At 38.2% G+C, this 11,325-nt stretch overlaps 1 protein-coding gene and 1 pseudogene across 1 annotated transcript; one reads left to right on the forward strand and one right to left on the reverse strand.

The window, feature by feature from the left end:
* Positions 1-1,007: 1,007 nt before the first annotated feature.
* Positions 1,008-5,384, reverse strand: LOC116417073. The gene is made up of 4 exons (XM_031928174.1): positions 4,803-5,384; positions 3,601-3,753; positions 2,481-3,175; positions 1,008-1,820 (listed from the first exon to the last, which is right to left on the reverse strand). Exons 1-4 carry the CDS (start codon positions 4,843-4,845, stop codon positions 1,008-1,010), a joined length of 1,704 nt encoding a protein of 567 aa, XP_031784034.1. The 5' UTR covers positions 4,846-5,384.
* Positions 5,385-8,195: 2,811 nt separating this feature from the next.
* On the forward strand, positions 8,196-9,722 carry LOC116417061 (annotated as a pseudogene).
* The last annotated feature ends 1,603 nt before the right edge of the window (positions 9,723-11,325 follow it).

Below are 11,325 nucleotides of genomic sequence, written 5' to 3' on the forward strand. Positions count from 1 at the left end.
TAAGATCCAACTGACCACGCAAGTACGGTATTATTTAAAAATGATTTCATGAGCATTTATCCTCATACAGTGTTCCACTTGCTTTTTCGAATGATGGTAGACACTGAATAGACTTTATATTTGTCAAAAGTTTCGAAATAAACACTCGCCTAGTTGTTCAGAGCACAATAGGTGCAGTAAACATCGTAGCGAATCGGGCAACGAGTCTAATATTCTAAGCTTTGATTGTCTAGTTCCCGGTTGCTTCGACGACAATAATCGCCTCATACAGTGTTCCATTTGCTTTTTCGAATGATGGTAGACAATGAATAGACTTTATATTTCTCAAAGATTTGGATATAAGTACTCGCTTAGGGATTCAGAGCACAATAGGTGCAGTTAAAATTGTAGGACATCTAGCGACAAGTCTAATGTTCTACGCTTTAGATTCCTAATTCCCGGGTGCTTCTACGTCAATGATCGCCTCATACAGCGTCCGATTCGGTTTCTGGTGTCCCATTTAAGGCTAAAATGAACTACTTTTAGCAAAATTTATAAATAAGATCCAACTGACCACGCAAGATCGGTATTATTTAAAAATGATTTCATGAGCATTTATCCTCATACAGTGTTACATTTGCGTTTTGGAATGATGGTAGACACTGAATAGACTTTATATTTATCATAAACAATAATAGACAATGAATAGACTTTATATTTGTCAAAAATTTCGAAATAAACACTCGCCTAGTTGTTCAGAGCACAATAGGTGCAGTAAACATGGTAGCGAATCGGGCAACGAGTCTAATATTCTAAGCTTTGATTGTCTAGTTCCCGGTTGCTTCTACGACAATAATCGCCTCATACAGTGTTTCATTTGCTTTGTCGAATGATGGTAGACAATGAATAGACTTTATATTTGTCAAAGATTTGGATATAAGTACTCGCTTAGGCATTCAGAGCACAATAGGTGCAGTTAAAATCGTAGGGCATCTAGCGACAAGTCTAATGTTCTACGCTTGAAATTCCTAATGCGTCTTTTGTATGTTATCTAATTTTGGCTTTAAATCGATTATCCAGAATGGATTCTCAAACTTTCCTTCTAGAATCTTTTCTCTCGTATTTGGTTCGTAAACGTTTATCGTTTTGTTATCTAAATACACGCACAGGCCCTGATCTGTAAAGCGTTTGAGTGACAGCAGGTTTTTTCTCAAATTTTCTGCGTATACAACATTATCTAGTTTTATTACGTTACCGTTAGATAGTTCGAATTTAACTTGGCCTTGATTGGTTGCGGTTATGTTAGATCGTTTGTCTTTATTGGCACAGCCTATTACGCGCTCAGTCTTTTCGTGCAGCTGAGTCAATATGAATTTAGAATTTGTCATATGATCTGTCGCGCCTGAATCTACGATAAATTTTTGCGTCTCGTCGTCCCATTCATTCAGACTCACATTCATGCATACTGAATCAGTATTGGTCGTACCTTTTGCAGGAGTGCCAGGTCGTCTGAAAGGTGACTTTGATCGAGATCTGCTATGCTCTCTCCTCTGCTTTCTCTTTGGAGAGATACTTCTGTTGCGATCAGTCGCTCTCTTTCGTGGTGGCCCTTTCCATGGTTCACTGCAGTCTACGGCGATGTGCCCGAACTTATTGCAGTTAAAGCACTTAGGCTCGTCGTGCTTGCAGTCCTTGGACAAGTGCGCCGTGCTACCACATCGCTCGCACCGTTTGTTGGGCCTTTCCCTACTTTTGGGTCTTTCATCAGAGGAACGGTTTCTTTCCTCTGCGAATCCGAGCAGGGCTGATTTTTCGGGGGTTCTCTGCTTCGAGTTGTCAATCTGGAAAATTAAATCTTTTAGTTCATTGTAAGTATATTTCCTACCCGTACCATGGCTTGAAACGTTCTCTGCCGTAATGATCTCTGGGTAGGCTTGCTCTACTGCGTTGAACAGTAGACTTTTCTTTGCCGTATCGCTCATTTTTTCTATGCCTTCATTACTTTCATACTTTCTTACGAGGTCTTCAAACCTCAAGCAGAAGTTAAAGGCCGTTTCTTTATCTTTGTTGAGCTTTAAGTTGAAGAGTCGTTTCTGGGCTGTATGAGCATTAATTCTCAATTCATTCCTTTTAATTTCTTTAATCTTATCCAGTAATTCAACTGGATCTTTTATGTTCATCGTGTATAGGTGATACTTATCATCAATTCTGTTCAGAATTATCTCGCGTATGATATTCTTATCGTGTTCGAGTTCATCTGGACAGATCAGACTTTGATTGTTCTTTTCGAAGACGTAGAACAGTTTTCGCGACTTTAGCTCTGAGAATAAGAAATCCTCAAAGGGGGCAAATTCCGAATCTAATTTTAACTTGTACATTCGCGTGATGTTAATCTGTTTCAATTTTGCGTCATTTATACTCGTGTTACCTGAGTTCATTGACTTGAACAAATTCAGCTTATTCAGTTGCGTTAAGTCTTGATCAGAAAAACGTCTACTTACATTCAAATCGTCGAGCGCGATTCCAAGACGTTCGGCGGATTCAACGCGCCAATCTTTATATGGCGACTGTTCTCTCCTTACTTCATTTTTCTCGTTCCATTCGTACGAGTCGGCCACTAGTGTGGACGAGCACCTGGGTTCAGCAGGTCCGAACTCCCTTGGTCCAGGAGCCAAAAGCGTGAGCGGATTGCGGTTTGCTGGTCGAAAGCCACGTCCGCGTCCTCGTGGATGCAGCTTGGTCGGTTCTGCCGGGCGTGTACAGCTGACGATGCTTGGCTTGTTGTTGGCTGAAAGAGTTGGCTTCTCCTGCCAATCTTTTACTGCCTGTCCATCCTGCCCTCTGAGCTTCAGACTATCAATGGACCTCATCAGTTGCTGTACATCTCCGCTGATCTTGGTTGTGAACCTTTCGAAGTTTTGATTCATCTTAGCATTTTCCTCCACGAGGGACTTCATTCCTTCTACCAGCCTTTCGCTGAGCTTGACTTGAGTCATGGTGCTCTCACGCAACAGCTTGGTGATCTCATTCATGTTGTATGTCTGGTCGTCATCCCTGGGCGTGGACGTAGTGGCTCCTGCTCTCCCTGCGTCGCTGTAGTGGCTTACGGGTCCTCTCAACCCTACCACTCGATCCTCTGTAGCTTTCAACACTTCCAGGAGTCTGGCTGCTTCTTCCAAACTGAGGATGTTCATGTCTGTAAATATACAAAAAACGTTAGTCTGCGGTTGAGAGGATACCCCTGCAAAGCTCCCTATACTTTGTGCACAAGTATCGGGCCACCTTGCTGTCGGTCCAGTCACTTTTCGACAAAGTTCCCAAACCGACTTAGTCTCTTTTTGCGGAATGTGTGCCTAAGCACGGCTCCCACAGTCCGAGACCCACTAAGCACGAGAGCAGGTTTGGCAGATCTGTGTGAGGGTCTAGTTTTTGAGCGTGGGACACTGACTAAGTATCTGTACGTGCGCACGTACCAAGTCACATTCGTGGGTTCGTGTTAAACCTCTCACAGATCCGCACAGACTTCGTGTCGTACGTTACGTTGGCTAGTAGCCCGTCAAACTTTCCGTACAAGTGTAGACTTACATATATATATTGTTATTTATGACTTTACTTCATTACCTAGTTGGAGTGTTTCGTCCCTAGAATTCATTAACCAAACGCCTCCGCCGTAGAGTTGAAGATAGAAACTCTCATTTGGTTCTTTGTCCTTCAGGTCGTAGTACTCCAGAATCTTGGCGCGTATGTCATCCCAGTCAGTACTTGTGCTACGTGCTGTCGAAAGATTTTGTAATTAATATTCAAACTTAATTTATTTTGATAAACCAGAGTCGTTGTTTTGAATTAATTCTTCGCTTAATTTATTGCAGAGTGAGCTCGCGCACCAGCAGCCCCACCTGCGCGGTGTCTGTAAACAGTGCAGCTCGCAGGCAGACTTACACTAGATGCGAAAGCCGACGTTCGCGTTTATCGCGTTAAATTTCTTTATAGATGATTTTCTGCTAGTTTAATACGTTAAATGATTGCTTAGTTTACCCATGCATCAGCAGCCCCACCTGCGCGGTGTCTGTAAACAGTGCAGCATGCAGGCAGACTTGCACTAGATGCATAGGTGTGCGTTTAAGAAATTCAAAAATTGCCGCGCAACAAGTGAGCGGTCACGTGAATTCGTGTGCGCTTGCGCACAATCTTGTATTGACTTCGCTTTACGTTTGAGTTGACTCAGCGCGAACTTTTTGTGCACGTATGTATGTGTGCGCGTCCGTGTATCGTTTCCGCTACGTGTGGTTGTAATGACCGCAACTCTCCCTCCGTTTTCATGCACGCGCGTGTTAACCTATTACGAGCCAGGTTAAACTAGCGTCGTCTTTTTCTGCGTGCGCCTGAACTTGCGCGTCGTCGTCGTGAGCCGAGAGCGCGGCAACGGCGGCTCTCCCTCCGTTCCGTATAGCTTACGTGCAGGAGAGAGATGAGGCGGCCATGTTGGCTCGGTTGCCTAGCAACCCCCCTTTCTTTCGCCTGTTGCTTCGTACCGGGAATTTTACCGCGCGTTTCTGTTCGTTTGAACTTCTCGGAAATGCGTTTTTGTTTTGGTCGACTTTCTTTGTTTAAGCGCGTTCGGATTTTCGAGTTCTGACACGCCGAACTGATGCAACACTGATTCGCGCCTTTCTCTTTTCCGCGATTTTCGCGCCTTTTCTTTTCTAATGCGGCTTTTTATCCCGCGATTTTTATTTTTCACTTCACTTTTCTTATACACTCGCGTACCGCTGATTTTACTTCACGAGTTTCATAAGCACGTTTTTATTTTTATGCGTACTTACGTGCAGTTTGCGGGTTTGCCCATTTGTAGGATTTTCCGGCCATCGTGACTTTTGCCTTTGTTTTGTTCACCGTTTACCAGGGAATCGAGTGCTGACCTTCAGGCTCTGGACAGCGGGGCGTGTTGCTTGTTGGCTGCGTGACTTCCTTCTTTTGTCTCTCAGCTTAGGTCGTTCTCGTGTCTTTGTACAGGTGTCAACTCGTCTCGACTTCTCTTGGCTTTTCTTCTATTTTTTTTTTTTCGTGTCACTTTTCACTAATTCGCGCAGTGGAAGCGTGCTGGGCCCATAACCTGTCGGTATATAAGGATCCGGACGCGATAAGGTTGCACGAAATAAAGAAGAAAATACAGTGTATCAAGTAATAGAGCGTAGCGTATCTTTATTATTAAAGGTTAAACTTAGACAGCGCGGGACAAGAGCCGAAGGCGTGCGTGCAGCTCGACTATCTCGTAGAGAGTGAGGCGGCGAGCGGAGAGCGCCGCCGAGCTCAGCGCCGTATCACGTGGTTTTGGCGGCGAGCGCTTCTAGAGTCGCTGCGACGCGAGGGATCTGCCGTCGGTGTCGGGGGAGATCGTGCACATATTCTAACATCTTTTTATTATATTTTCTTTACTACGTATACATTAGGATATCCGAGATTCCGATAATTACTGAAATTGTACAATGAATCATTATGAAATTTTAAAGAATCGCATATATATGCACATATATGTATATTATATGAAAATTAAATGACCTTATAAATAAATTATCATAAAAAGGATGCATGCATTTTATTATTTTTCACATTACCTGAATTTGTAATAAATAATAGTTGAGGGTAAAAATTTTGAATTGATATGTAACGAAAGATAAAATTCTGAGTTCCAAAATATTAGAAAAGTATAATTTTGAAAACTTAAATTTGGGAATTTATAAATATATCCCTTACTTAATATTTTGACCACAAATATCATCTTTCGCAATACTTTCATTCAACATTTTTATTTTATAAATGTTTTCATTTCAAAATCTCAGTTTAAAAATCTTAAATTTATAATCTTCACCGTTTCAAATTTTTATTTTTCAAAATTTGTACCCTCACCCATAAATAAAACACTCATTTGTTGTGAAAAAAATAGAATTTTCTGATATACAGAGAAGAGCACAAGCTGAAAATGGACACAGAAGAGGTCGTCTTCATAAATCTAACCCGAAAAAATTAACAAATGTTGTTAAAAATGCGAAATAAATTAAGGTTAAACATAACTGAATTAAACTAACAAGCCATCCTATCCTCTCGATAAACATATGCTATTTTCAATTGAATGACTCCAACAATGTTCGTGATGGTGCGGTCAGTCAGTAAGTCCGATACTTGTCAATTTGTTTTTATCTTTTCTACTTGCTCATAAATTTATATAATATGTAAAAATAAGGAATATATATTATAATGCATTTAATAAAATTCTATAATTAATAATTAATATATATTACTCTGAATTAATAAGTAAAACGATGAAATTTAATAAAATTACAATGCAATGTGACATTTTGCTTCTATTATTTTTTGATTTATATAAGTATAGTATGGAAGGGGGGTGAAATAAATATAAGTACGATTGTTAACTTTTTAATTGTTTAGTAGAAAAACAGAAAAAATGAAACTCCTAAATTGTATGAATAAACATTTGATTATTTTTGGTTTTAAATGTATTTATGAAACCGATATCATATGAAAGAGATAATTAAAATGAATAAAATAATAAGATATTCGTTATTATTACACATTGTACATATTTTTTAAGCAAGTAGAAAAAAGAAAAAAAACTTGTCGGGTATCGGACTTGAACCCGGCTGCATAAGAATACGGAGCTACGACGTTGACCGCGCCGCCACGAACGTCGTTGGAGTGAGATTATCGAAAATGGCATATGTTTATCGATAGGGTGGGGTGGCTTGTTAGTTTGATTTATTTTTGTTTAAGCTTAAGCTTAACTTCTTTGTTTAGGTTTAATCATAACTACTTAAAATAATTAAAATTTTGTTTACATTCGTTCATTCTGTTATTTTAACATTCTTATTAGCATAATAATGTGCATGAATAATCAATACTCAGCCTGGTTTATCACCTCATTCTTTTCAACTCATAATAATATTGAAGAGGTCGAAATAAGGATTTATACACACGAAAGTGTAATTTGATAAATTTAATCGTGCGATGAAACCCACAAAAATGTTAAAAAATTATTTTTATCTTTTCCGAACATCGGGCAATTTTTAAAGATTAATATAGGTGCACTTCAATTTTTCATAAATTTCAAAATGTACCTTTTTAACTTTCCACTTTCAGATTTTCAACTTTGGCTTTTAGAGTATTTCATAATAAGAATAAAAATCATCAAACAATATCTATATTGAGGCTACATGTACTTTATTACACTTAATGTAAAATAATATTATGAATAAAAAAAATCCCTGCACAAGATTTGAACCCTAGCTTTGCGCATTATCGGCTCCCGAATAGCTCTTCCCCTCATCTCTTTTTGAACAGCGCGCGAGCTCGGTGGCCCAATCAGCGCGCGAGACTGCAGCTGGTGAGTGCGCAGACGCGAGAGTGGGAGATTTTTGCTAGATGCGTATAGTTCGAGTACGCACCGTATGGTGGTGTCATGATCGAATTCAGCACGCCTTTTTAACACGGCATCGGCAATCTCTCTACTAATCTCTGGTATGGGCAGAGATTAGAGGAGAGATTGCCGATGCCGTGTTAAAAATGCGTGGCGAATTCGATCATGACGCCACTTGCGGCCTGCGATAGAACTATACGCATCTAGAAAAGGAGCGTAGGGGAAGCAGGGATGGCAACCGGAAGTGCAGAAAGTTGCACCGAATGGCTAGCTTCAGACCACGGCGCGTAGAAAATAAATTTCTATAGTCCGTAGCACGAGAGTCGCTGTTCTGCAGTGCGTTCTGCTAGGCGCATGTAAACAGCTGTGCATAAATCCTCGCAGTGTACGCGTACTTGTTGCTCAAACCCCTTCTCGTGCTGCTTGCTAATAGTTGTAATAGTGTAGTGTTGTAAAATGTGCGAACAAAAGCAGGGATTCCAGCAGTTGCGGATGTACGGGAGATGCTACTGTTTTGTGAATTGCCAAGTTGTAAAATGTGTGCTGCAGCAGTCGAGCTCATTGCTTCAGATGTTCTGGACCATCGCTGTACTTATTCTCTTGTACAGAAGCTATTGCACACTTGAACAAAACTGTCGAGTGAACAGTCTGCCTTTCACACAGAGCTCCAAAATCAAGATGTTAGGTTAGGATGGATTTAATATTTGCAACGGTTGAGATGATGACTGAGAAGAGTTTATCGATTATGTTGTGACTGCCAAAGTTTCATTAGACGTGCAACCTGATGCCATCCCTGGTGTCACAGAGACTTCATGCGAGACCAGAATCCAGAAAAAAACAACGTTGGATTAGTCATTCATCAGTAAAGCGTATGTATAATACATGTATAGCTGGATATTTTTATACTTTGACATAAATTTTGCTTCTTTAATATGAAATATTTATTGCAGTCATGTATGCACCTACCCTATCTGACTCTGTTGAAAAAATTTGGTCTGGAAATCCAATTATTATACGCATAAAATGGTTCACCACTGCCTTGAATCGCTCATTAATGAGATGGGGCATGAGTTTTTCAAAATTCTGGTCACTCTGGTACAATGCAGGAATGGTCTCAACAATTCTACTGTTTCCAATATCGATAGTAGTCATTTTAAAAGTGACACTTAACATTTGGCTGTACAATTCAGCATCGCTAAATGAAAAGAAAGAACAAGTATTGGAACTTATGGTAAATTTAATTGTATTTTTATTACCATTCTATTATTAGTGTTCTTGAAAGTTATAAAAATAATTTAATCGTCACCAGGTTCCAGGAGTTGGCATTCCTTACAATGAGATGGGATACTACGTGCTCTCATTAATATTATGCAGTGCTGTGCATGAGATGGGACGTGCTATGGCAGCAGTTAGAGAAGATGTACGCTGATTTTTCTTGACAAATGCTGGTGTCTTCATCAAAGATATCTCACTGGTAAGTTGTAATACACTTTAGATCTTCTTGTTATAAACCAGTAATTGCATACTTGAAAATGTATTTCAGTAATCTCCTCTATTAGGACCTTCTGGACTTTTAACAGGAGATGTAGTACACAGAATTCATTACTGTTACGTAAAGAATTCAACAAATTGGAGAACGTGTATTCTGCAAGCAACTCAGGCTACTGTGTAACGGATAAGATGGTGCAGGTATTTTCTTAACTAAGCAAGCTGATCCTTAAAATTAATCGATGCAGATTTTAATAAAGTTTAATTTTTAGGAATTAGATAAATCTTTTCTGGCTCCTGACAAAAACAATGGAGTCCATAACTGCTGTGATCAGCACAATGTAGAAAAGGGATATTTATGTTTTGAGCATTTAGAAGGGTTTGACATTCAGGCTCTCAAAGCTGCCATGCACTTTTGCCTTCCTACTCGAGCAATTGTACAAAGCTTCCATAATTTGTGTCAAAACAATGACTTGTATGTTAAGACCTGTGTTGGACAACAAAGGTAACTTTTTAGTTTGAAAATTTATAAATTTCTTTATTATTATTTTGACTGATAAATATCTCATTTACAGATTGTACAAATTTTCCAGAGGCCTTCATTTTACTCTGCAAGTGAGACTCCCTTAAGAAGCAAGATACAGCATCAGAGTGCACGCTCAATGATTACTTTGGCCATAACAACCACATTTACATTGCTCCTCGGGTTTAATTTGATAAATATGTACCTGCATAAAATGTAGACTATGTGACTTATTATACAGTTATTTTGATGTATAAGCTAGGGCAACTATATAAAAATGTACAGATATTTACTGCTGATGAATTTATAAATATAAAAACAGGAAAATAAATATAAGAGAATATACATGCACATAACAAATATTGTGACTCTTAATTACACTTTATTACGTGATGAAAAAGAATATTAATATGCATAATTAACTTTGTATAATTTTACCTATGTTTATGTATGTATGCTTTATTTATTTATTTATTTATTTTTTTTTTTGCAAAAATTGAAATGATATAAGTATAGATGTAATGGAATTAAAAAAAATTCTGATTCGAACAACAAAATTATACTTTTATATCGTAGTACACAACACGTTCTTGTTCAAATGTACAGTAGATATTGTAGTGTAGAGGATAATTGTTACGGTTAATTGTTATTTTGACGTATACATATGTATACCGATGAATGTGAGTAAAATGACCGATGTATGGTTATTCCTTTAGTGTAAAATCCTTTTTGTATTGTTTACAAAAGTGTTTCGTATAATATTCCGTACAATACTATTGTTTATTGAAATAAACATCGACCATTTCTTATAAGATTGAAGAGGCATAAGTTCGCGAACAAAATAGCATATATGAATCTAATGTATATAACTCCAAACAATTAGCCTTAATTGCATACCATTCTAGAATACCGTCTCACTCCCAACCGAATTTCTGGGCTTAACCGGTAATTATCCTTCGTTTAACTTTCACAGTCTCGTGCGCCTAGTTGCCCCGGAGAATAAAAATAAAAAGGTAGAAATCCACGTGCTATGCATATGTCCTCGAGTATTGTACACTCCTTTATAATTAATTTTATAATTTATAATTTTTTCTCATTGTAGTCCGTCCTTATCTTTGTACAGTATGAGCACACACAAATAAAATTCTTTTTACTGTGGTCGACCTAAATTCTTTTTTCTCGCAGCGATTATTAGGAAGCATTAGAGTCATTGACTAAAATAATATTCATTTAGCCAAATTTATCTTTTCTATAATATTGATTTTACATGAATTATACAATCGTATAATTTGGTGATATTTACAAATAAATTTGAGTATTTCATTGTGACTGCTTTTTTCAACTTCGATAGCGTTTTTGAAATTTGAAACCACTGCTAATTACCCGCCATCATTTTTTTCACTAATGCTGGTACTGATTGGCCAATCTAACAAACTCGGTGCATTGTATCTCAGACAGCTCAGTTGTCATTTGGGCTTCGCCGCTAGTACATTGCAAAAAACTTGTATTTTGTGAGATAAGCTAAGTATAGATCAGGAGTAAGGACTTGGAGGATACGTTTCTATACGAGCTGGTGGATCGTAAGCGCAGATACATCACACCCGGACTGCAGTCAGGACTTGCAGCATACGTTTGTACGTGCTGTCACACCGTAAGCTGAAGGATTTGGAGGATACATTTGCTCGAGCTGTTGAGGATTGACTTCGTGAAAAGTAAGCGATTCATTTCAAATTATACATATATATATATATATATATATATATATATATATATATATATATATATATATATATATATATATATATATATATATGTATATATATTTAGACATGTGTAATAAATATTCGCTGCGTGCTTCTGATGTGCTGTCTTTTGAACAGGCTTCGGTTCATAGCACGTATAA

This window comes from Nasonia vitripennis (genome assembly GCF_009193385.2).
Source record: "Nasonia vitripennis strain AsymCx chromosome 4 unlocalized genomic scaffold, Nvit_psr_1.1 chr4_random0004, whole genome shotgun sequence".
Taxonomy (NCBI): domain Eukaryota; kingdom Metazoa; phylum Arthropoda; class Insecta; order Hymenoptera; family Pteromalidae; genus Nasonia; species Nasonia vitripennis.

Coding starts and splice junctions, on each gene's coding strand:
- LOC116417073 (XM_031928174.1), bottom strand. CDS start 4,845: ATGGCCGGAAAATCCTACAAATGGGCAAACCCGCAAACTGCAC. Junction 3,754..4,802: donor GGCAAACCCGCAAACTGCAC/GTAAGTACGCAT, acceptor ATCTTTCGACAG/CACGTAGCACAAGTACTGAC. Junction 1,821..2,480: donor TCGCGCTCGACGATTTGAAT/GTAAGTAGACGT, acceptor TTAATTTTCCAG/ATTGACAACTCGAAGCAGAG.